Source organism: Euleptes europaea, chromosome 1 (genome assembly GCF_029931775.1).
Source record: "Euleptes europaea isolate rEulEur1 chromosome 1, rEulEur1.hap1, whole genome shotgun sequence".
NCBI lineage: Eukaryota > Metazoa > Chordata > Lepidosauria > Squamata > Sphaerodactylidae > Euleptes > Euleptes europaea.
In genome coordinates this window covers 36,398,863-36,424,657 of record NC_079312.1, presented here as the reverse complement: position 1 = coordinate 36,424,657, position 25,795 = coordinate 36,398,863, and the positions used below count along the sequence as shown (strand labels likewise).

At 46.5% G+C, this 25,795-nt stretch overlaps 1 protein-coding gene across 1 annotated transcript in view; it reads left to right on the top strand.

Moving 5' to 3' along the window:
- PRICKLE2 (prickle planar cell polarity protein 2) overlaps positions 1 to 23,153 on the top strand; it is a 378,224-nt gene extending 355,071 nt beyond the window's left edge. Inside the window, exon 8 of the mRNA XM_056846685.1 lies at positions 21,825 to 23,153. Within this exon, the coding sequence (XP_056702663.1) occupies positions 21,825 to 22,693 (869 nt within the window). The 3' untranslated portion in view covers positions 22,694 to 23,153. The remainder of the gene's footprint in view (positions 1 to 21,824) is intronic.
- The last annotated feature ends 2,642 nt before the right edge of the window (positions 23,154 to 25,795 follow it).

The following is a 25,795-nucleotide window of genomic DNA, read 5'->3' as shown; positions in this document are numbered from 1 at the left end:
CCCCTCCACATATCACCCCACACATTGACTGGAAATGCAGAGAGGGGAAGTGTCCCCTATCATGGGGAAGGAATGTTCATATAGATACTTCCTCCATGCATAGGTGCCATCCTCATGAGCCAGTGATTGCAAAGGAGAAGAGCATGGGGTAGCGTGGTTTAGTGGTTAAGAGTGGTGGGCTCTGATCTGGAGAACTGGATTTGATTCCCCACTCCTCCACATGAGTGGCAGACTCTAATCAGGTGAACCGGGTTGGTTTCCCACTCCTGTACATGAAGCCTGCTGGGGGACTTTGGGCTAGTCACAGTTCTCTCCCAACTCTTTCAGCCCCACCTACCTCACAAGGTGTCTGTTGTAGGGAGAGGAAGGGAAGGCAATTGTAAGCCGGTATGAAACTCTTGAAAAGTAGAGAAAATTGAGGTATAAAAACCAACTCTTCTTCTTCTTCTTCTTATCTCCTTGTATTCAGTCAGCACATGTAGAGTCATGTGCAGAAGGCTAGTATAAGGCAGTTTTTGTGTGTGTTCTGTACTTTTGGTCTACCATAATGGCATGTAGATGACTGTTCTCAGTGACTCAATGGTAAGTGCTCCTTCCCTGAAGGTTTTTAAGCAGAGGTTAGATGGCCATCTGTCAGCAATGCTGATTCTATGACCTTGGGCAGTTCATGAGAGGGAGGGCATCTTGGCCATCTTCTGGGCATGGAGTAGGGGTCGCTGGGGGTGTGCATTATGCAGGGGGTTGGACTAGATGACCCTGGTGGTCCCTTCCAACTCTAATAATCTATGACTGTCCCACAGCTTTGGAACTCCCGTTCCTTGGAGGCCCATTAATGCCTGCCGTAAACATTAGAGCACCTTACTGTTCAGACTGTCATTCTGTAGTTGGGTTTATTTGTTATTAATTACATACATATCCTGCACTTTTTGCTTTGGAATTCAAGGTGGCATGCATAGGTAGGTTCCTTTCCAGATCAGACCCAGATCTACTTAACTTCAGCTAAGTTGCTGCATCATGTCCCTTAAGACTATCCCTTGGAATTCAAATAGGTATGGGCTGATTTTAATTCAAGACTGTGTTTCAGTGGTTTTAATCTATGCAGGTTATACTGGGTTGTTGTTACTTATCCTGAGCATTTAGGATGGGATGGAAAAGAGATTCCTGTTCCATCCCATAAACACAATATTTATAGACAGGAGATGGAGGGGCACAGATAAATAGGTAGAGAAACAGGACAAATAGGGTCTGCTGCAATCCAGTGCAGCATCTATCACTGTGATTAATGGCTATCCATGTATCATATATTTATCCCATCCTTATCCCAGGTCTCCCCCCTCCATTTTATCCTTGGGTTAGACTGAGAGTGATGGGCCCTGTCACCTCGGATGGCACTGGGATCTGTGGTGTCCTCCCCCACTCTCATGGTCTTGCATTGCTTGTCAAAGGCCCTCTTCCTTTCCTCAGTCCCAGTGCATGGTTGGAAGGGATAAGAGAGAGAAAGAAGAGCAAAGCATAATTTTCCTCCTGTGTCTGTGGACTGCAGAGGCTCGTTCCTGTTCTAGCTGCCTTTTCTTGAAGTTTCCCAGTACCATATTGAAATGGTTTAGGAAACGTGCATGGCTTGCAAGCAGGATTGCCAATGGGAGATCGGTAGGCTTGCCAGCTCCGGGTTGGGAAATACCTGGAGATTTGGGGGTAGAGTAGGGTTGCCAACTGCCAAGTAGTAGCAGGAGATCTCCTATTACAACTGCTCTCCAGCCGATAGAGATCAGTTCACCTGGAAAAAATGGCTGCTTTGGCAATTGGACTCTATGGCATTGAAGTCCCTCCCCTCTCCAAACCCTACCCTTCTTAGGCTCCGCCCCAAAAACCTCATGCCAGTGGTGAAAAAGGACCTGGCAAGCCTAGGGTAGAGCCTGAGGAGGGCAGGGTTTGAAGGGGGGAGAGACTTGAATGCCATAGAGTCCAGTTGCCAAAGCAGCCATTTTCTCCAGGTGAACTGATCTTTATCGGCTGGAAATCAGTTGTAATAGCAGGAGATCTCCAGCCACCACCTGGAGGTTGGCAACTCTAGAGACCTGGGAGCATCAGTGACAGAGCGGCATCAGTTCTAGTCCCCGCTCCAGAAGTGATGTCATGGCTCTCTTGGAACCACTGGATTTTGCCAATTCCTAGATAGATGTGACATCGCTTCCTTTCCCCCGGAAGTGACATCATGCCATAGTCCTGCCAGCTATGTTTATTTTTCCTTGTATTACTTTATTTTAGCCAGGGGGCCGGCAACCTTACTTGCAAGCCACAGTTTGGACCACTTCTGTTTTAGCCCATAACTAAAAGTCAACATGATGGGATTCAGTTGCTCTTTGTAGAATCTATATGTGATGCTATCCATGTATCTTTGTATCCGAAGATCTGGGTTCTGGTCCACAGAAAGCATATGCCGGATTAAAGTTGTGTTAAGCCTTTGAGGTGCCACAAGATCCATGCCTTGAAATCCTCTGAGCACTGTCCCATATGTGACAGCTGGAGTCGAGAACAAAGTTGCCTTGACCGCCTTCCCGGCCCTCTCTGACTCCAGGGTCCCCTTATTTTTCCTCTTGGGGTCTTTGTTTACTTTTTGCTGCTTTCATGCATATAGCGGTGCCTCCCCGCCTTCTTTCTGCGAATTCCAACGTTGCTCTGAAATGAAGCGATGCTCTGCTGCCTGTAAACAAGTCACAGGCAGACCCGCTCAAAGAATTCCTGGGGTAGGATTTCAAACAAATCCCATTTCACGGGGCTATGGAAAGCACAGAGGAGTGCCGAACAAGCCGGAATCCTACCACTTCAGGGGGAAAGGGAGGGGAAGGAGACAGCCGTGAGGGCGCTTGAAAGGAGCCGTCCTAAAGAAAGGCCTTCTATTGCATTCTGCCTCCAGAACTACTAGTTTGGGGAGTGTCCGCTTTAGAATGCTGAACGCATAACTAGGCCTTTAGCCAGCGGGGTGTAGTGGTTAAGAGCGGTGGTTTGGAGCGGTGGACTCTGATCTGGAGAACCGGGTTTGATTCCCCACTCCTACACATGAGCGGCGGAGGCTAATCTGGTGAATCTGGATTTGTTTCCCCACTCCTACACACGAAGCCATCTGGGTGACCTTGGGCCAGTCACAGCTCTGTTAGAGCTCTCTCAGCCCCACCTACCTCACTGGGTGTCTTTTGTGGGGAGGGGAGGGGAAGGTGATTGTAAGCCGGTTTGAGTCTCCCTTAAGTGGTAGAGAAAGTCGGCATATAAAAACCAACTCTTCTTTTTTTAGGAGTACAATTTGTGTACTCCTTCCGTACAATTTGCGGAGCGCTATATGCCATTATCCTAAGTGCCAGTCTGCAAGGATTGATTGTGCCTGGAGCCGGCTACATACTATGAGCCTTAAACCCGTTATTCATCTCATTTACTTCAGTAGATCAATACACATACAGTATCTCTGTTTTCTTTAGATGTTTGTTCATTTTGATACCACTCCTGGCAAAACTGGCCCATTTCCTTCCCTCCCTCCCCACCTGTGCTGCTAGTGGCTGAGTTAGAAAGCAGTGCAGGTTTACTTTAGAGGTGCTACCAACATGTTTAAAAATTATAGAAACTGGGAGGCTTTGAGGAAAACCAGGACAATTTCAAAGAGTAGAAATTTCTCTGAAGTTTGGCATATTCCCGAGGTAGTCAAAAGATCTCTTTTATTTTATTTTTATTTTTAAATATTAAGATCATACATAGTGGCATTAGTGTTGCCAGGTCCCTCTTTGCCACTGACAGGAGATTTTTGGTGCGGAGCCTGAGGAGGGCGGAGTTGGGGGAGGGGAGGGACTTCCGACGCCATAGAGTCCAATTGCCAAAGCGGTCATTTTCTCCAGGTGAACTGATCTCTATTGGCTGGAGATCAGTTACAGAGATTTTTTTTGAGGGAATTTTGCACAGTGTGTATTTTTTTATAGCCTTTCTGTTCCATCCTCTCCCCCAGGGAGCTCAAGTCACTTCAGGTTCTCCTGTTTTATCTTCCCAATAATCCTGAGACATAGGTTAGCTGGAGAGTTGCTTCAGGCGCCCATTTCCCACCATAGGGTTGCCAGCACCGAGCTGGGAAATACCTGGAGATTTTGGGGCTGGAGCCAGAGGAGGGCCGGGTTTGGAGAGGGGAGGGACTTCAATGCCATAGAGTCCAATTGCCAAAGCAGCCATAATCTCCAGAGGAACTGATCTCTGTCACCTGGAGATTGGTTGTAATAGCGGGAGATCTCCAGCCACCACCTGGAGGTTGGCAACCCTACCCCACCACCACCCATTGAACTTCAGGGCTGAGCAGGATTGGTGCCCAGGTTTCCATGAACCATGTCTAACTACTGTATTGCACTCCCTCTGAGGCTTAACTGGCTGAGGAGCTCCTTCTCTCATCCATCAGATAGGTAGAAAAGCCCTCCATCACAAACAATAATGGGCCAGCTTATGACCAAATTACATGTGACAAGAGAAATCAGGTGACTCGTCCTCTAGAGTGCCATGGGGCACCAAACAGTTCAGTCATCTTCCTCCTGGCTGCCCACCCACAGCAGTCCCACGAGGCATCCCTGGACCCAGTGGGTGGCCAGCAGGGAGCCTGCTCCCCCATCCCTCTCGGCCTGTGGGGTAGGACAGAGACCCTTCTTACCTCTGCCACACCTCACCTTGCTGGGTGGGGGAGAACCAGTGGTGGCTTATCGCTGCGGTTCAAGGGGCCAAGCGGTGGTGGGCAATGGGAGCTTGGGGTGGGAATTCCCCACTGACTAAAGGCTTGGTATCCCTAGTTAGGGTAGAATCATAGAGTTGCAAGGGGCCAGACAGGCCATCTAGTCCAACCCGCTGCTCAATGCAGGAATAGCCTAGAGCATCCCTGACGAATGCTTGTCCAGCCTCTGCTTAAAGGCTGCCAGTGAGGAGGAGCTCACCACTTCCCTAGGTAGCTGATTCCACTGTCGAACAACTCTTACTGTAAAAAAATGTTTTCCTAATATCCAGCCGGTACCTTTCTGCCCACAATTTAAACCCACTATTGCGAGTCCTATCCTCTGCTGCCAACAGGAACAGCTCCCTGCCCTCCTGTCAAACCAGGATCTCAAGTGGGTTTATTAACTACAGTGAGTGTTAACAATGGTTTTGTGTGGTGTCTGAATGCACACACCATGGCTCAATCCTGATTTTAGCCTGGCACATTCCCTAGCAACGCTTTCCTTCCCAGGTTACAGAGACATGGTAAAGAGCCCCGAAATATTATGTAAAATAAGGACTAGTCATAAATATGCAAAAATAATAAATTTTAAAAGATGGTATTTGCTAAATTCTATAACCCACCCCACTCTGTATGACAGGAAAGAGATTTTGCATCTTATTGAAAAAGACCCTTGCATGGGGTCATGGAAGGTGACTGTTCAGAATAGATGCCAATGGTTAGGATTCAGTGATAAAGATATGGACATCATAAAATAAATAAAGCCCTCAGTGCTGAATTTGGATAGAACAAGTATCTTATTGAGGGTATGGTGTGTGTGCTCACCAGCGTTCTTTGGAGTTCCTTTCTCTTGTGCTACTCCAAGCTACTTAAAAGACCTAACAGTCCCTCAAGATAGAAGAGCATTTATGCTCGCTTGGTTAAATTCTTTTCCCTCAGCCATACTGGAAGGCCGATTCACAGGCATATCATATCCGGACAGAGTTTGTAAAAGTGGATCTGGTCAACTTGAATCCTTATTTTTTATTTGCATGTGAAATCTGGTCTGATTTGAGAGAAAGGTATTTGCCTTCCCTCTTAACAGCTTATGTGAATGTATCATCTCCAAAAATCGTCCCGTTTTTCCTTGTAGATCAGGATTGGAAAACTACCTTAGCAGTCGCTGAATATTTAGCTGCAGTGACTGCCTGTAAGAGGGTTGGATCTTGATCTGTTCAAGACCTTTGAATCAAAAGGACAGTAACATGAGAAGAAGGTAAAGAAACCACTGTTTGCCAAGGCAAACCAGGATTTGAGTGATTGTCTGTGACCTGAATCCTGGTTTCACGAACTAGCCATAATTAAAATAAAAAATGGCTCCATCACGGTCTGAACCAAGCCAGTAATTCATTGCCTCTGTTTTGTACTGCTCTCTTCCAGTCTCGGGTAATGGGTTTGAAAACTATGGTGAGAACAGAAAGTGGTAATATTTTCTTACTGGGTAACTGAAGGTGATAGACAGCCGCCCCTCTCTGCATAGTTGTTAAACAAAAATGGTTCTCTGATTGCACACACAGGAATTCAAGTTACTGCAAACATAGAATGATCTCCTCCTAGCTTACTTGCACATTATGGGATAAGTGGAGCTATGAAAGAAAGATTCACCGTTAGTTCAACTGCAGTAACAATTTGCATGTGTTAGAAGTCAAGCAGCCATGCTTTTTATCGTGTGAGAAATGCAGTACGCGAAGCTGGCTGCATATCACAAAGTCAAAGAACAAAACACAGTGAGGGTCAGTCCATTTTTCAACAGACAACCATACATTCTCCAAACATTTACTAGTGAATTGTGTTGGAAACAGTACATTGGTATTGAGAGGGAACTAATAAAGGATGTGTGTTGTGTGTGTGTGTGTGTGTGTGTGTGTGTGTGTGTGTGTGTGATCAAGTAACAGCTGACTTATGGTGACCTCGTAGGATTTTCAAGGCAAGAGACATTCAGAAGTAGTTTTCCATTGCCTGCCTCCACGTCATGACCCTTGTATTCCTTAAAGGTCTCCCATCCAAATACTTGCCAGGGTCAACACTGCTTAGCTTCTGAGATCTGATGAGATGAGGCTAGCCTAGGTTATCCAGGTCAGGGATAAAGAATTAGGCGAGGGAAAATTAATTGTAATGACTTATTATGGCCTCAGGTACTGGGAAACCATACATTCTAGCCATTGTTTCATATTGTTTTTGTGTGTGCATGTGTGTTACATAGGGTTGCCATCCTCCAGGAAGTGGCTGGAGATCTGCTATTACAACATCTCCAGCCGATAGAGATCAGTTCACCTGGAGAAAATGACCGCTTTGGCAATTGGACTCTATGGCATTAGAGTCCCTCCCCTCCCCAAACCCCACCCTCCTCAGGCTTTGCCCCAAAAACCTCCCCCGGTGGGGAAGAGGGACCTGGAAACCCTAGTGTTACGGTTGCTAGGTGGTTTGGAATGGCAGCCAATTGCCCACTAATCCATCTACTGGTTGACAGCAGGGATTGCATGCTCGCACGGCCATTAGCAATGCAATCCCATTACTTCCACTTTACTTCCGGAAAGCTGCAGCGTGGCGGGACAATTTACCACTCAAATGGGGGGTTGAGTGGTAAATCGTCCCGTTGTGCTGCGGTGCTTCTTGAAGTAAACCGGAGGTGACGGGATTGTGTTGCTTGCAGCCACATACGTGTAATCCCCGCCCCCAAAATCTCCTGCCGGAGGAGAGGGGAGACCTGGCAACCCGTGTGTGTGTGTGATATTGAAAAAAGGAGAGGCAGAAAATCTTTTCTTGACTACAGCTCCTAACTTTCCTTGACAACCAATGAGGTCTGCTGTAATTAAAGGGCTGGGGGAGATTTATAATCAAAATATACCCTATAGTTACTAGGAAATGTCCCTGGGGTCAAATACGTCTCAGAGGAATAGTAAGCAAGGGTTTCCTGTATACAAGATTGCAGTACTGAACTTTGACTCATGAACAGTCAATGGGCAGTCCCCACGCAAAATGATGGATTGTCGCTATAGTCTCCCATATGTTAAACATTTATTGGGAAGAGGGTTGAAACACGTGGTGCCGTGTGGCTGACTGGAAAAGTGAGTCTTTGCTTGTATCACAATGTGTTCGGCTTTTAAGTGCTCAGCAGGAAGAGATCACTTACAAACATGTTCCATAGGTTTGGGAACTGGTTTGGAGCTGTTCATATAGGCAGTTAACATTCCATTTTTTTTATGACTGCAAGGTGTGAAGGAAATGGAGGTTTTGCATCAACCGTGCTTGATGGATTTGCACCCTGGGTGGTTGAATCAGAAAGCTGAAAACCTTCACAAGTCCTGAACATTCGGCTTGCCTTGTACAGGTACCCAATGAGGCAAACTTACAAGCAGGGTTGCAAACTCTGATCAGCAGAACCTACAAATTAAACAACTAAAGCTTTCACTTCTTTAGTGAGAATCTCTGTTTTAATCAGAGAGGGCTGGAAATTGTATAAGTGCTTATTTTGTGTTTTAGGGTATCAAAAAGGAAATATTTAAAATGGCCTTCCCTAGCCATAAGTGGAAGCTTTGTCTTGATTAAATTGTGACATTATCTTTAATTAACAATTAACCTACCCGGCCACTCTGGTAATGTTCAGAGGTGCTACTTCGGATGCCCTACTATCTGAGGTCAGACTGATATTAACCTAGGGTTGCCAGGTCCCTCTTCACCACCGGTGGGAAGTTTTTGGGGTGGAGCCTGAGGGTGGGGTTGGGGTGGGACTTCAATGCCATAGAGTCCAACTGACTAAGCGGCCATTTTCTCCAGGTTAACTGATCTCTGTTGGCTGGAGATCACTTGTAATAGCAGCTCTCCAGCTAGTACCTGGTGGATGACAACCCTATATTAACCCAAGAAAGGGTCTTCTTGGTGGTGGTGCCAAAATTCTAGAACATCCTCTCTGGGGGGATTTTTCTGCCTCCCTCTATCATTGTCTTCCCCCAGCAGATGAAAACGTCTTTTGTTTTGTGTGGTGTTCCCTCGCTAAAGCTCATTGGCCCTCTTCCCTGTTTGTATGTCTCTGTGTTTATAAGTTTTATTTGTTTTAAATATTTTATATATATGTAGCTGCCTTTTTCAACGGTGCTTTAATGTTTTTGATTGTTCCCTGCCTTGAGGACCATCCGTTGGGTGGCAAGGTGGCATACAAACGTTTCCAATAAATAATTTCCCTAAACTGCACCTTATTAGGAGTATGCAGATTGATTTAGTCATTTAAAAGTCTAAAATCGCCAGCCCCTAGTTTCAAGCAGGCAGCCGGGCGTGCTGTCCACACTTTCCAGCAGTCCACCCACTTTCCGTCCGCCTCCTTCCTAAAGCATTAATGACAAAATCCACTCATTCAGCAGACTTAAGCCAGCCAAAAGCTCCACTTATTGCCAACGCAGACATCAAACTACATGTGGTTGCCAGGCCAAGCCAGAATTTCAAGGGGAAGATTAAAACTACATTTTTGTCAAGGATGACCAGCCTCTGGCCTGTCAGATATTTGCAGGCCATCGTATTTAAAAAAAAATGCTTTAAATTTAATACAACTGTGGCATGAGGTCATGCTTATGAGATTTTAGCAAATGGGGGATGGTGGACCACTAAGAAATACCAGGGTTGCTGTGCAGAGGAAGGCACTGGCAAACCACCTCTGTTAGTGTCTTGCCATGAAAACCCCAAAAGGGGTCGCCATAAGTCGGCTGCAAGGGAGTTTTTTCGGAGGGGGGGGGGTGCCTGGTTCCCCAGTAGGGTTGCCAACCTCCAGGCGGTGGCTGGAGATCTCCCACTATTACAACTGATCTCCAGGCAATAGAAATCAGTTCCCCTGGAGAAAATGCATGCTTTGGAGGGTGCACACTATGGCATTGAAGTCCCTCCCCTCTCCAAATCCCGCCCTTCTCATGCTCCACCCCGAAAATCTCCAGGTATTTCCCAACCCAGAGCTGGCTCGGGGCAGCTCACAACATTCAATAAAAGAATCTATAAAGAGAAATAAAACACACTGACAAAACATTAAATTACAGTCCATGAAAGAGCATCCTCAGGCATCAGAATAAAACATGATCATTTGGCAGCCAACAACCAACACCCCAGACTGCTGTCAAAAACAGCCAGCTGGTAGGTAGTAGAAAACTGCTCATAGGTAGTAGAAAACTGGCCTCAACCGCCCTCAACGAAATGCCTGGCAAAACAACTCTGTCTTACAGGCCTTACAGGATCTAGAAAGAACACACAGGGCCCAGATGCCATCTGGCAGAGAGTATTGGAGTCTTAAACCCACAAGGACAGGGTTGTCACAAGGCACCATGCTTCTCCAAACATTCCCTCTCTTCTCCTCACCACACCCAGACCCAATCCAAACAATCTCGGGAAAACAAATCACATGCTTTGCCTCGCTCCGTGGGCCTCAGAATGCACCAAAACTCTTTTCTAAACTGGTAAAAAGACTAGGTGGGATCTGTGATGGATGACAGTTTAGTCAACTGTCTGGACTTCAGCAAGTTGTCAGCTGGCTTCAGTCTTTACATGAGTGGAATAATGTCCTCTCTATTCAGACTGTTTTGAACAAGACAGAAATTGTTATGCATAACCATGTACTTCTGGACCTCATGACAAATCTTTAAGGGAAACCAGAAACACAAACCAGATTCTACAGCTACTAATTTTTAACACCTTAGTGCCACCAACATACACAGAATACTACAACGACAGAATACTCCAATGACTTAGTGCCTGCTCAAGAAGAGATGCTTTTTACACATCTGTTCTGGCTACGGTGCCTTGGAGGAAGATCTCATCTTTTACATGTCTACAGCTTCCCCATTTTGTTAGGTTTCCTATTAGGAATCTAGTACATTTTTATTCCTGCTCTTTCTCCAAGGAATTCTGCCTCTGTTTCCCATTGTATCTTCGCAACAACCTTGTAAGGTAGGCAAGGCTGAAAGAGATTGACTACCCACGGTCACTCAGCAAGCTTCAAAGCCAAGGGGGGATTTGAACCCAAGTCTCCCAGACTCTAGTGTGACACTCTAACCACTCCATCACACTGGCTGGATGGAGAGCCAGAGGGCGCTGTCACTTTGAGTTCTTGTGACTCCCAGCACTTGATCTTACCAGATGTCCCTGACAGATCCAGATGCCAAAATCAGTATCCAGGCAATCATTTGCACATTAATAAATAGAACTGCGATATCTCTTTGCCCCTATATATAATCCAGAAGTTGGAACAGTAGATAGAATTGTAGCCAAGACATGTCTTCGGTTGATGAAAAATTTGCCATTAGTTTGTTCAGAAAACTTGTTGCAAAGGAGGGTGGGAGAGGGAAGTGCCAAAATAAACATTCTGTGTTTGATTTTGAAATCGGGGAGGGGTCAGGATTCTAGTCTAATTGGAATAGTTTCTAAACTGTGTCATCCTGACAGCCTAGGCCCGTGTTGGCGAACCTATGGCACGTGTGCCACTTCCGGCACATGTAGCTCTCTCTGCCGGCACGTGTGGTTCCTCCAAGCCGCTGGCCTTTCCGGCTCTGCCCCTCCCCAGATGGGGGAGGCTGTAGCCCAGGGGTGGGGAACCTCCGACATCACTGGCGGTGGCCCCCGGACTCTCCCACAGAAGCCGCCGCCATTGCCGCCGCTGGAGGGAGCGTGCGCGGCCGGCCAGGCGGGTGGGAGAGCGGGGAATAGAAGCCGGGCGCCCACACTCGGCATGGCTGGCGGTTTCTCTGGCGCCCTCTGGGCCTGTGTGGGCGGAGGGGCGTGGCTGGCTGGTGGGCGCGAAGGAGGCGCCCTCTGCCCTACTTCGCTCGCCTCTCGCCGCATCCCCCCCTTGGGGCATGCAGGCCGGGTGGGAGATACCCTCCGGGCAGGGGGCTTAGGGGCCTGGGCAAGGCAGGCAGGCAGAGAGGGGCAGTGAGCTAGGCTGGGCTCCCTCCCTCCTTCCTTCCCTCTGCGCCAGACGGGCCTCCTTTCCACCGGAGCTCCACTCTGAAAGGGGTGGGTGGAGGCGGTGGCGGCGAGGCCCAGCCGGGCGGGGGATCCTCCTCCTGCTGCTGCTCAACCCGGGCACGTGGGAGGCGGCTGTGGGGGCCCAGCCCCGTGCACAGGCGAAGGGAACGGTGGCAGGGCTAGTGGCTGGCGAGCCGCGGGGCGGGAAGTCAGGCGGAGGCTCTGGGGCGCCTCCTTCCCCTCCCTCGCTGGTGGCGGGCCCGGCTGGAGGGGGGCAGCTGTCAGCGGGGCAGGACGCCGAGCCTCCGCGGGAAGGGAAGGGTCTCCCGGCGCCCATGCGCTGCGGGCTGTTCTGCGCGCGCACCCCCCTTCTCTGCTGCGGGCTGAGGGAGGAGGGGTGTGTGTGTGTGTGTGTGCGAGAGAGAGAAGCGGGAAGTCTTTCCTGTCTCTGGCCATTCATGCATGGGATGTTTTGCCTTGGATTTGCCACTCTGTAGATGCACATTTCCCCCATCCAAATTCTCAAAACTCATCAGTAAGTCCCCATGCACAGTTTTGAGAATCACGATGGGAAAAATGTGCATCTGGAGAGTGGCAAATCCAAGGCAAAACCTCCCATGCACAAATGGCCTCTTTCTTTCTCTGTCTCCCTCTGTCCTTTTCTTTCCCTACTTTTCTTTCTCTCCCTCGCTCCATTTCTTTCTCCCTTTCTCTCTCTTTTTCTTTCTTTCTCTCCATCCCTTCCCTTCTTTCCTTCCTTCCTTCCTTCTTTCCCTCCAGCGGCTTCTCCGGCGCCCTCTGGGTCCGTGCGGGCAGAGGGGCGTGCAGTCCTATTCCACCTTTGAAGTGCACACAAGCCATCCTCCAAACACCTTTCCATTTGTCTTGATATGTAGAGAGAAAACACTAAGGAACTAGTTGCCAATCTCCAGGTACTAGCTGGAGATCTGCTATTACAAGTGATCTCCAGCCAATAGACATCAGTTCCCCTGGAGAAAATGGCCACTTTGGCAATTGAACTCTATGGCACTGAAGTCCCTCCCCAAACCCCGTCCTCCTCAGGTGCCACCCCAAAAACCTCCCACTCATGGCAAAGAGGAACTTGGCAATCCTAGCCTCTCCCTCTGGGCCCCCTCTGGGCCCCCTCTGGGGGTGGTATTCAGGTTAAATTGCCGCATTGGCACTCGGCGATAAATAAGTGGGTTTTCGGTTGCAGTTTGGGCACTCGGTCTCTAAAAGGTTCGCCATCACTGGCCTAGGCCTTTTATGTCACTTCCAGAAACAAATCCAACCCTTTAGTAATCAGAGAGTCCCACATGTATGGCAGGGGCTTATAGAAAGGTGGGTTTCTGGCTACAAAGAGGAGCATGGACCAGTTTTGGGTATCTCCCAAAACACATTTTGGAACGGATTGTTTGTTTGGCTTTGTTTAATGTAGTGTATATAATATATGGTATTTTCAAGCACACACCTCCACACTGCTTGGTCTGCTCTTTTGCTTGGTCTGCTGCTCCACTATCTGTCTCCAACTCTGGAGGCTTTCTTGTGGCAGCTGCTGTTGAATAGTAGCGAACAGCCAGTCCTGGGTGAGTCATGCAAGTCGTCCAATGGTTGCTGCCAGGCCTAGCCATAGTAAGTTCTCCCTCAAAGGCCTACTGGAAAGGGTCCTGCCCCCTCCCCCTGCCAGAAACCAGGGTTTCCACTGGCAATACTATTGTGGTTACCTAGAAACAGCCACTGAGGGCATTCTTTATTTTAAAGCTACAGGCATTGCTTCTATTATTTTATGTGGTTTTAACCTCTCAATGTTTTATTTTGTTTTTCAAGTTTGTAGAAAGATCTCTCTTGTCTTGTTTGTAGAAAGATCTCTTCATGGCTCCATTCTCTGGATTTAAGTATCCACAGATTTGGCCATGTTGAGAATTAGATAAATTGATGATGATATTCATGCAAGATATATTATTTATTTGGTCTACAGAAGGTATGTTTATGTATTTATACTGAGTCATTTAATGAGATTACTGGTGCTGTTTTGCAGCCTTCAGAGACTGGTTGAAGGGTAGATGGAGGAGACCAATGACTTGACACAGTATAAGCAAGCTTCATATAGTTGTATACTGTGAAGTCACTGGTGTAGCTGGCTAGAACGACCCCTTTGCTAATAGTTAGCATTCAGTCTGTTTTCATTAGTATTTGCTTGGATGCCCAATGAGCTTTCAGTCATTGACAGAACAATTGGGGGGATACTTATTTATTTTGCTTTTAACTTTGCTTTTCAGTAGTAAGTTGCTGCTCAAAGGAGCTGACAGGTATCTGAATCCAACACAAATAATGATTGAAGAGCAGTACAAAATGTTCCTTGCGGAGAGAACTCTCAATTGTTCTGCATCCAGGCGAGGTCAGGGGATGCCTGGCTGCTCCCCTCAGTGGCCCTAGTGATGGCACTTGGAGCTCAACTCCAGAGTACACTGGAGGCTCAGGTGGGGGAAAGCTGAAACCGGCCAAAGCTGGATGGATTTGCAGACCCTTTGCAATAACACCATTCCCCTCCCCCAGTGGTCCCCAGCCCACAGGCCGGGGACCATAAAACCTGCCCCCCCTCCAAATCCTGTGCAATCCTTTAGACCAGGGGTGTCGAACTCAATTGTTACGAGGGCTGGCTATGACATAAATGTCATTTGATCGGGCTGGGCCATGCCTCGCCAGCCCAGATCGAGGGGGGGGGTCTGCCTCAGTTGGCTCATGGACCGGATAAGAGCTCTTAAGGGGCCGGATCTGGCTTTAGACATTCCTTGGCAGAGAAGTTGACAAGGAAAAGATTTCCAGAAGTTAGGGAATTTGAAAACCGTGCTGTGCACGATGAATGATGACTCGTCCTTTATTTTGTGTGTGTGTTTAAATTAAGATGTAAATAAAAACTGTCGCCCTCATTCAGAATCTTCAGAAGATCACCTTTGCCGAGATGTGGCAGTATGTAATATATGTAAATTTAATCAGTTAAAAGCCAAACAGTTAATCAGCTAAAAGATCTTGGTTGACAGCCTTACTGTTGTATGACCAAAACAACGCCTTATTAATATTTATGTCATGCCTGGAAAAGTGAAAAGCTCTGTTGAGTCTGTGCATAGTTGCTGGAATTATATTTTGCACTCCCACATTGGCTCTTTAAAGGGAGAATCTGCATGCGAGGTGTTGCCGGTTCATGGGTTCACCTCCAGGCAAGTTTTGTAGATGACTGGTTGCCATGTAACCCTCCCACATGTAAGGACCCTTTAGAAGCCAGAGCTCACACACAACCAGTTATTTAGAAGCAGCCCTGAAGATATTCCTTCTCCTTGCAGTATAACAAAGATGCTCTCCTGATAGGTCTCCTGATAGACCACTATCAATGTTATCATAAGCAGTGAAGTCTACATCTGAAAGCACTGTATAATTCTCATGTGTTCCACTGGTACAGATTTGTGTATATGTCAAGTGCCGTCAAGTCGCTTCCAACTCATGGCGACCCTATGAATCAATGTCCTCCAAAATATCCTATCTTTAACAGCCTTGCTCAGGTCTTGCAAACTGAGGGCTGTGACTTCCTTTCTAGAGTCAATCCATCTCTTGTTGGGTCTTCCTCTTTTCCTCCTGCCTTCAACTTTTCCTGGCATGATTGTCTTTTCCAGTGACTCTTGTCTTCTCATAAAGCGACCAAAGTACAATAGCCTCAGTTTAGTCATTTTAGCTTCTAGGGTCAGTTCAGGCTTGATTTGATCTATACCCCACTGATTTGTTTGTTTTTGGCAGTCTAGGGTATCCATAACACTCTCCTCCAACACCACATTTCAAAGGAATCTAATTTCTTCCTATCAGCTTTTTCCATTGTCCAGCTTTCACACCCATACATAGTAATAGGGAATACGATGGCATGAATTAACTTGATCTCGTTGGCCAGAGACACATCCTTACACTTAAGAATCTTTTGTAGCTCCTTCGTGGCTGCCCCTCCCGGTTTCAATCTCCTTCTGATTTCTTGGCTGCAGTCTCCCTGCAGGTACAGATTTAGGATACCCATTTTTCTTTAGTTATTGTGGGGAAATCTGTGCCCTCTACACTTAGCATTCTTGTTGATCTGAAAAGTGCCACCCAGCATCTTTACATGGGATCCTGGGGAGGTGTAGGTCAAGCTTGCCTCTCATCGTCTTCCCTCTTTCCCCATCTTCTGTGCCGAAAATGTTGGGAAGTTATGAATTCCCATTTGTAGGCTAAAAGGCGGGAAATAAGGGTGGGAAACTGAAGACAGAAAAAAGCCACTCTGAACCCATGATGGAGCAGAGACTCACTCCCAAATCAGGCAGATTTGGCAAAACTTGTGACTGCTGTATGTTAGCATTACATTTTCAAGCTTATCCCAACAGGCGTTGTGAAAGCTTGCTAGCATGGATAGTTCCTTGTCCATTTTGTGTTTGTGCACTACTGCCCTCTCCTGGACAGGAAAAAAACTGCTCCTTGTTATGTTGTCAAGAACCCCTTTTTTTTCAAATGACAATTTTCGTTCACAGGACTGTTCCTGCGATTTAATTCTCTAGTGAAAAATCAGCACATGAGATAGATTTACAGGCATGCCTCGTTCTACTGCACTTCGCTTTATTATGCTCCGCAGATATTGTGTTTTTGAGCAAGTCTATCGCTTCCGTTTTTCCCAACAGCATGTGCTTTTTGTGTTTCTGTGTCACATTTTGGAAGTTCTCGCAATATTTCAAACGTTTTCATTATTATAACAGTACATTTGTTTAGACATGATGCTATTGAACACTTAATAGACTACAGTATAACATAACTTTTATATGCACTGGGAAATGAGAAAATTAGTGTGACCCGTTTTATTGTGATATTCACTTTATTGTGGTGGTCTGGAACTGAACCTACAATATCTCCGAGGTTTGCTTGTATACTTGTGTCTGCTTTCAGAACAAGTAGCCATTGTAACTAGAATTATACAGTGGCTCATTATGCCATGACTGAGGCCTGATTTAAAGGTGACATTGGTGGGCAAGAAGAACTTAACCCATGTGACTTTCTTTGCACCCGGCATAGGGTTGCCAGGTCCCTCTTCGCCACAAGTGGGAGATTTTTGGGGCGGAGCCTGAGGAGGGCGGGGTTTGGGGAGGGACTTCAATGCCATAGAGTCCAATTGCCAAAGCGGCCACTTTGGACCAGAACCAACAGGTTGAAATTAAATCAAAAGAGTTTCCATCTAGACATTAGGAAGAATTTTCTAACAGTTAGAGCGGTTCCTCTGTGACCTTAGGCAGATCATGAGAGGGAGGGCATCTTGGCCATCTTCTGGGCATGGAGTAGGGGTCACTGGGGGTGTGGAGGGGAGGTATTTTTGAATTTCCTGCATTGTGCAGGGGGTTGGACTAGATGACCCTGGTGGTCCCTTCCAATTCTATGATTCTCCAGAGGAGCTGATCTCTATCGGCTGGAGATCAGTTGTAATAGCAGGAAACTTCCAACCACCACCTGCAGGTTGGCAACCATAACCCAGCAGCTTGTTTAAACTGGGCAATAATACTGTGCAAAAACAGCTATGTGTGCAACATTGACATTTCAGGTATATGTAGTCCAGGCAGCTGTTGCTCTGGCATGCTAATGTCGCACGGGAAGCTGCTTTGCACCCATTTTAAACAAAATTCCGGCCGCATGCAGAGTCACATGGGTGTGTTCTTCTTGCCTACCACTATCAAGTTTAAATCAAACCTGACCAGTAGAGAAGAGCAGAAGGCCTTCCTTGCTATGAATTTCATCAGTGATATGACTTAGAGACTTGCCCTTGTGAGTGAGGAAAGTTGTACGAGAAACAGCCCTAAGATGCATCGCCCACTGAGAATACAAGCTATCCTGCCCATCTGAGACCTTCCATCGTTGTTTGTGCCCTGACCTGGATGGCCCAAGCTTGCCTGTTCTTGTCAGATCTCAGAAGCTAAATAGGGTCAGCCCTGGTTAGTATTTGGATGGGAGACCCCCAAGGAATACCAGGGTTGCTATGGAGAGGAAGGCACTGGCAAAACCACCTGTTAGCCTGTTGCCTTGAAAACCCTACTGGGTTGCCATAAGTTGGCTGCGGCTTGACAGCACTTTACACACAAACATTGTTGTTTGTCAGTTCTGGCTGCTGATATAAACACATTAGCTTGGATCCAGCAGTGCCCAAGCCGAAACGTCAACAGACTTAGTGCAATTCTGTTTATACAAGATCTTGGGCAACACCTAGCTCAGGAGTGTCAAAAACATACGGCCTGGGGGCCAGATCCGGCCCCTTGAGAGCTCTTATCCAGCCCATGAGCCAGCAGAGGCAGCAACCACCACCACCACCCAGAGAGCCAGCGTGGTGTAATGGTTAAGAGCAGCGGTTTGGAGCAGTGGAGTCTGATCTGGAGAACCGGGTTTGATTCCTCACTCCTCCACATGAGCGGCAGAGACTAATCTGATGAACTGGATTTGTTTCCCTACTCCTACACACGAAGCCAGCTGGGTGACCTTGGGCCAGTCACAGCTCTGTTAGAGCTCTCTCAGCCCCACCTACCTCACAGGGTGTCTATTGTGGGGAGGGGAAGGGTTTGAGTGTCCCTTAAGTGGTAGAGAAAGCTGGCATATAAAAACCAACTCTTCTGCTGCTGCTGCTTCTGCTGCTGCTGATCTGGGCTGGTAAGCCCGCTGCAGGCTTTCCAGCTGAGGCAGTCACACACCCCCACTTTCTGTCTGGGCTGGCAAGCCCACTGTGGAAACACTAGCCAAGGCAGCCTACCCACCCCCTGCTCCCGATCTGGGCTGGTGCGGCATGGCCTGGCATGGCCCGACCAAGCAACATTTATGTCTTATCTGGCCCTCATAACAAATGAGTTCGACACCCCTGACCTACCGCTTTCCTCCCTGTAAGGTGCCCTGAGATTGCTTGCACAAATCCTGCACAAATAAAACAGACGTTCCCGATATGTTGTGGTTAACAGCACAAGGGACCGGCGTGAGTTTTTTTTTTCACACTTCCCCCTTGCGCAAGAACTCTAGATCATGCGGAAATCTTCCAGCGGATCTTGTAGTTCTCAAAGCCTGTTCCACTATCTTATGTGTACTTTCAATCGGGTCTGTTGCGTGACGGGAATGTCAGAACCCCTGCCAGGCCACAAAAGTTGGAGAGCACGCTGCGTACAGACGAGCCCTGGCGTCCAGCAGGCCTGTTTTAGATTTCTGTTCGAGTGCTGTCCTAACCAGACCCACCCTTCTAAACCGATTGGCTTCATTGGTCTTGAAAGGGTGTGACTGCTTTGGATCGCACCGTGAATGGCTCCCTTTCTTTTATTTTCAAGCTTCTTTTCCAAAGTAAGAGAGCTGCAAACCATAAGAAAATTAAGAGACTGTGACAACCTTAACAAAACTTTGGGATTAATAAAGATATCTGGGAGGCTCCGTACATTCTGCGGACCATATGTTACATGGCTTTCTATTTCTGCTTTCATCTTTCACCACCAGACAGTTCTCCTTACTCATAAAGCTTACACTGGACATTTATTCATGTAATAAATTAGATAGTTTCCCTTCAGGATACTGCATTTTTTCCCTCTCTCTAAAATAAACTGCCTGTACATCGCAAAAAAGTCAAAACGCAGAAAGTAGCTCTAATACTTAATGTCATCAAAAGAGAGAGAGATTCTCTCCCCCCCCCCCAACTCTTCATGTCTCAGACTTCAGAGTGGCATATGAAAATTTTCACATAGCTTTGTAAAACTCTTGACTACACACATGAGTATGCTAAGATTTTAGTCTAGGTTTTTAATGGTATTTTTAGTTGTTGGAAGTTCTGGATTTTGGCAAGGATCCACCACAGCATTTCCGTATTGTGAAAGATTTCTGCTTGTAGAACACTGCCTTAGTGCCCCTTCCCACTGCAGCCCAAAATGCCTCCTAAAATACTGATCCAGGGGGACAGGGAACCCCCTAGGCCTAGAAACAACAGAATTTGGGGCTGAAGCAGATGGGGAGAGGGATATACTGTTTCATGGACTGAGAGTCTTCTATCTGTGGAAATGTTCCGGTAAATCCAAACCACAGTCTGGTATGGGAGTAGATTTTTGGCTTGTTGTAAGCCTAGTTATGTGGGTGTTCGTTTTTTATTGGTAAAGCTTGAATATTTTTTTTTACTAGAAAAAGGGGGGGGGGAAACCCAGTAATGTCTGTTTCAGGAGTACAGAAATGCTCTGCTCTCCAGCATCAACTGCAGAGTCCTCCCTGATGAGAAAAGAGATAGGCCCATGGTTTTTGGTGTGATATTGCTGTTTAGTCTACTGATGTAAATATGGATGAAATAAAGTTGTGGCACCGAAATGTGAATTTTCAGGTATCAACAAAACACTTATTTCAGGGCTAACATCCTGATTGATAGCCTGAATGACGTGTAGAGGCTGAAAAAAATTACATGACTGTGAAAACTATTGAAATCCAACCACTTGGAGAGCACTGACAGCAGATAGGGTTATATATAGAATAGGGTTCCTGGCCTCCAAGTGGGTCCTGGCGATCTCCTGGAAATACAACAGATCTTCAGTCCTCAGAGATCACTTACCCCGGAAGGAAATGGCTGCTTTGGAAGGTGGACTTTATGGCAAGGGTGTCAAACTCATTTGTTATGAGGGCCGAATATGACATAAATGTCACTTGGTCGGGGCGGGCCATGCCTTGCCAGCCCAGATCGAGGGGGGGTGGCCGCCTTGGCTGACTTGGGGGCCAAATAAGAGCTCTCCAGGGGCCGGGTTCGGCCCGCAGGCCTTATGTTTGACACCCCTGCTCTATGGCATTATACCTCCACTGAGGTCCCACCGCATCCCAAACCCTGCCCTTCCCCAGGCTGCTCCCCCAAACCTCCGGGAATTTCACAACCCGGAATTGGCAACCCTGTAGAGAGCCCTGACCTGAACAGCACAGGCTAGCCCAATCTCATCAGATTCTCAGACGCTAAGCAAAGTTGGCCCTAGTTAGTATTTGGATGGGTCGTGACACAGAGGCAGGCAGCCCTGGTTAGTACTTGGATGGGAGACCTCCAAGGAACACCAGGGTCACTAGACAGAGGAAGGCTATGGCAAACCACCTCTGAATGTCTCTTGCCTTGAAAACCCTATGAGGTTGCCATAAGTCAGCTGTGACTTGATGGGGGGGAATAATAATACAGAGCAGATTGCCATTATTGTGGCAACTGTGGAAGTCCCTAGCCCTTATCAGTGAGTATTCCAGCACAGCAATGAAAGCAGGAACAGCTGGATCACCACCATGCAGGTTAACTGTTCAAGGCCCCTCGACCACTTCTTAGCAATTGCAACCCCTTATTTATCTCGGTGTATTTATTTAAAATATTTACATCCCACTGGTCTCCAGTTCAATGGGATCTGGCCTGCGAGCCAGCCAAGGCAGCCACCCTTCTTCCCCCCCACACACTCTTGATCTGGGCTGGCGAGGCATGGCTTGTTCTGACCAAGTGGCATTTGTGTCATATCCAGCCCTCGTAACAAATGAGTTCGACACCCCTGGTCTAGATGCTGCGTTCTGTGTCAGTTGTCGCTTCTTTGTTGCCTTCAAGCACAGCTCCTCATGCAGCGCATTAAAGTAGTCCAATCTCAAGATTACCATACCACGAATTAGGGTGCCCAGGTCAGCCAAGACCAAAAATGTTCTTGCCATATGAAGTTGAAAAGGGTAAAAAAGCAATTTTGCCCTGTAATTTACCTGCTTTTCCAACTGAAGGACTGGATCCAACAAAACTCCTAAGCTCTTATCTGAGTCTGTTTATGATTAAGGGTGCATCACTTCAACAGCCACCGGTGTTTGAGGTTTTCTAAATAAATAAAAATAAGAAATGACATTGCGTATCGTATACCTAGGCAAATTACCATGTGTGGCATAGCACCGGCATTGCAGAGATATGACATTGACCCTGGTGGTCCCTTGCAACTCTATGATTCTATGACATCTTAGCCCAAACATCCAGGCATAGAGACCCAATCCGCTTAAGAAATGAGCTGAGAATATGAACAAAATGACTAAATTTAATTTTCTGTTCCTTTTTCCTTCTCTAAAGGTCTTTCTGCAGATGGTGGCGCCAAGCGACAAGAGCATCTGTCTCGGTTTTCCATGCCTGACCTTAGCAAAGATTCAGGGATGAATGTCTCAGAGAAGATGAGCAATATGGGGACACTGAATTCCTCCGCTCAGTTCAGAAGTGCCGAGTCAGTCCGTAGTCTACTTTCTGCGCAACAGTATCAAGATATGGAAGCCAACTTGCACGATCTTGCCAATCCTATTGGTTACAGAGACCCACCGCCTCGTGGGAGGATGCACCAGAGCTTTGACTATGAAGGTGGGATGCCAGGGAACAAGTTGGCTGGCCAAGAGGGCGCCAGACATCCCCCCATGAGTGAGCGCACTCCCAGGCGAACTAATCTCCGAAATGATGACCGGCGTTATCGCCCTCATAGGCCCCGACGGTCAAGGCGATCCCGCTCAGATAATGCCCTTCACCTCACCAGTGAACAGAGCTATAAGGTGAAAGAGAGGCCCTCTCTACGAGCCAGGGAAGACTATGACCAGTTCTTGCAGCAGAGAAGCTGTAGAGAGACTGTGGAGCAGGGTGCACGGAGAAACCTGTATGGTCAGTGTCCACGGACTGTATCAGACCTTGCTTTGCAAAACCACTTTACTGAGAGATGGGGACCGTATTTTGCCGAATATGATTGGTGTTCCACGTGCTCCTCCTCCTCGGAATCTGACAATGAAGGCTACTTCCTTGGGGAACCAATCCCACAACCCAGCCGCCTCCAGTACGTCACCAGTGAAGAGCTCCTTCACAAATACGGTTCTTACAGCATGCCTAAGTCTTCCACGCTCGGTGGTCGAGGACAGTTACATAGCCGGAAAAGGCAAAAGAGCAAAAACTGTACCATAGCATAACCTGGTCCCCCAAGCACAGTGTTGGAGAATGTAATTACTTCATCAACTTGCACTGTTGTAGGTCTTAAAATGCTTTTTATTGTAACAAAAAGTCTTGGCGAGTGGGGGAGTTAAGAGAAGGTCATAGACGAGGGTCTATAAATAGTTATAATTGTTGGCATGGTGAATATATTTTGCACATTTTATTTTGGGGATGGAGGAGGGGGATAAAATTTATTTTAGCATGTAATCATTATAAACTTACCTCCTCCCCCCAAGTAGTGGCCACCCATTTAATACCCAGTTCACCCACATGTTTTAGTTATCATTGTTTACTATAACCAGCAGTTAGCTACTAGTTTATTCTCCCTCCTCTCTTGTTTTTCATTTCCATTACCTTTTTGGAGTGGGGGGTTAACTCTTCTGCCAGAAAGCAGGGGAAACTAAGTTATTTCCATCATTGTTCTGTACATGCAAAATCAATGAGAGTTCGAAGAAACTATTTTTGTATTTTGTAATATCAGAGGACTTTCTGTATCTTTGGAGACACTGGGAAATTCATGCACATCCATAATTTTTGGGGGGGCCGGAGCTAAACCCAGCAGCTTCAGAACCCCTTTATCTCTTGCCATCAAATTTGTTCTGGATCAGCAAGGTTTTACTTTCTGCTCCTGGTAAAAACACCCCCCCCCAAAAAAGGAACCCCCTTTTTTCCTACTTCAGTAGTGCTTGTGGAGGCCTACAAAGGTGCTCTTGAAGCTGTCCAACACCTCTTTTATGTTTCTGTGCCTGCAATCCTAAGAACGCTTTCCTGAGGGTCAGTCTCACTGAATAAAATGGGACTTACTTCTGAGTAGAGTCGCTTAGGATTTCTCTCCGTGAAACTCAAATACAGGCTTGGTTATCACGGAAACCAAATTAAGGACAAGCTCTTCTTTTTCAAACACAGGGGGGGGAGTATAACCACCACATGTCAAAGAACCTAGGTCTGAGAAGGCATTTGACCTCTCTTTAGAGAGGGCTGAAGTTGCAAAAATTTCTACTACTTTTGGGGGGACGAAGCAAAGCAATTGTAAATGGTGCAGTTGTGTGGTGTTGGCATGAACTTGTTTTAAGTATAGAATTGTTTTCTGGTGCTCTAGTTTCCTGGCATATGTTAACTGCTGTTCATTACCAAGAGGTATCTTCGACACTGCCTTCTTCTGAAATCTATAACGAAACGAATACATCCTAATCATGTCAGACCTGAAGTCTACCCATGGGAGATATACGCTTCAAACCCATTGTGACGGCCATTTGAAGAGCATATCCCCAGGGCAGAGCGGAGTCCATTTCTTTGGAACTAGAACCAATCAACAAAAGCTTCAACATGGTAGTTATATACATAGGACTCAAAATGTACTCTGTGCTATGGTGGATGTGAGTTCTTATTCTCTGTACGCTTTTAACAACTGGGAGATTGACATCAAGATGTGTTCTGTATTGTTTCCAGATGGGACAGTGGGACCGAAGGCGACTCTCTTCCTTTTCCCCTCTTTTTTGGCTGTTTTACTATAGGGGCTGTAAAACAGGTTTCAGTAATCCCTAGCTGAGTAGGATCTTGCCAACTTACGACACCTGTACATAGTTCTGTGGAGCGCTTGAGGATTCCATTAAAGTAAGGATCGGCTGGAATAAATGGCAGTCGGCACATTGGTGCGAGGGAGATTACAACCAGGCACGAGGGCCCTGACTCATCAGGTGGACCTAAGAAACAGGGCCTTTCCGCTTGGCTCCAGCCCGCTACAGAACCAGGCCTTGGATCAACGTCTCTGTGTTGCTGAGGGAGAGAACGGCCTTGCCTTTTGGAAAACAGTGACTCAGGAGGAAGTCTCAGATATGGATGTATCCATAGCACAGCTAGGAATTTTTTTTTTGTTGTGCCTAAGGAGAATGTGATGATTATGATTTTTTTAAAAAAATAAATAAAAAGCAAAGAACTGATGCAAGGTATAAAAAGAAAGTCTTTCCCAGCTGGGATGATTGACCCAATCAAAAATGGTTTTTGTATGTGGGGGGTTTAAAAATGAAAACTTCTATTAATTTCACTCTTGTTACGAGTTGTCTTTTGTTCATCACCCAGTAACCACGTCATCTGTACCCCATTTTTTCTTCCCATTGGGGACCAAAAGCAGTTTACATCATTCTCCTTTCCGCCATTTTATCCTCAGAACAAGCCTGTGAGGTTAGGCTGAGCGTGTGTGATTGGCCCGAGATTACCCAGCAAGCTTCCGTGGCAGAGTGGAGATTCAAACCTGAGTTGCCCAGATCCTAGTCCAACACTCTAACCACCCTACCTTTGTCAGATATGACTTGCACTGATCAGTTCAGTATGCATGGGTACAAACAGGAGAAGGGTGGTGAGTGAGATGCGAAATTATTACAAAATGAGGCCAGAAATTCAAGCAATCCAGAGATAGATATGTTACATTGTACTTTTGATTGGATGTTGTTTTCATATGTATTCAGCATAGTAAAAAGGTAGAGAAAATCAGCATATATAAACCAACTCTTCTTCATCATCATCATGATTCCATCAGAGTAGATGTGGACCACTCCCTACTGGTGACTAGCTTATGACACAATACATTCATTTCATCTTTGTGTGTGTGTTAAGTGCCGTCAAGTCGCTTCCGACTCATGGCAACCCTATGAATGAAAGTCCTCCAAAATGTCCTATCTTTGACAGCCTTGCTCAGATCTTGCAAATTTCATCTTTAAGGTGTCACAAAACACTCCATTGCTTAGGTATGGCTTATTACATTTGTAAAAGGGAATCTTTCTATGCCATGGTAAAGTTTAGTAGTTTTTAAAATTTATTTCAGGATCTTATACCTACAAAATTAACTATTGGAATCACTGACGAAACTAACGTTTATGACTAAGCCCCATTGAAAATAATTATTAAGATTTATTTATGAAACACTTTTCTGTTCAAAAAATATGCGAAGAATTACAGTGCGTAGGCACTTATCTCTGTTGGTCTCAGTGCGATGTGCATTTGATACTTTAATAATTAATGTAATAAGATTTTTGACATACGTATTCTCAAGAAATTACTCAAGCGTAAGTGATCTGGGGACT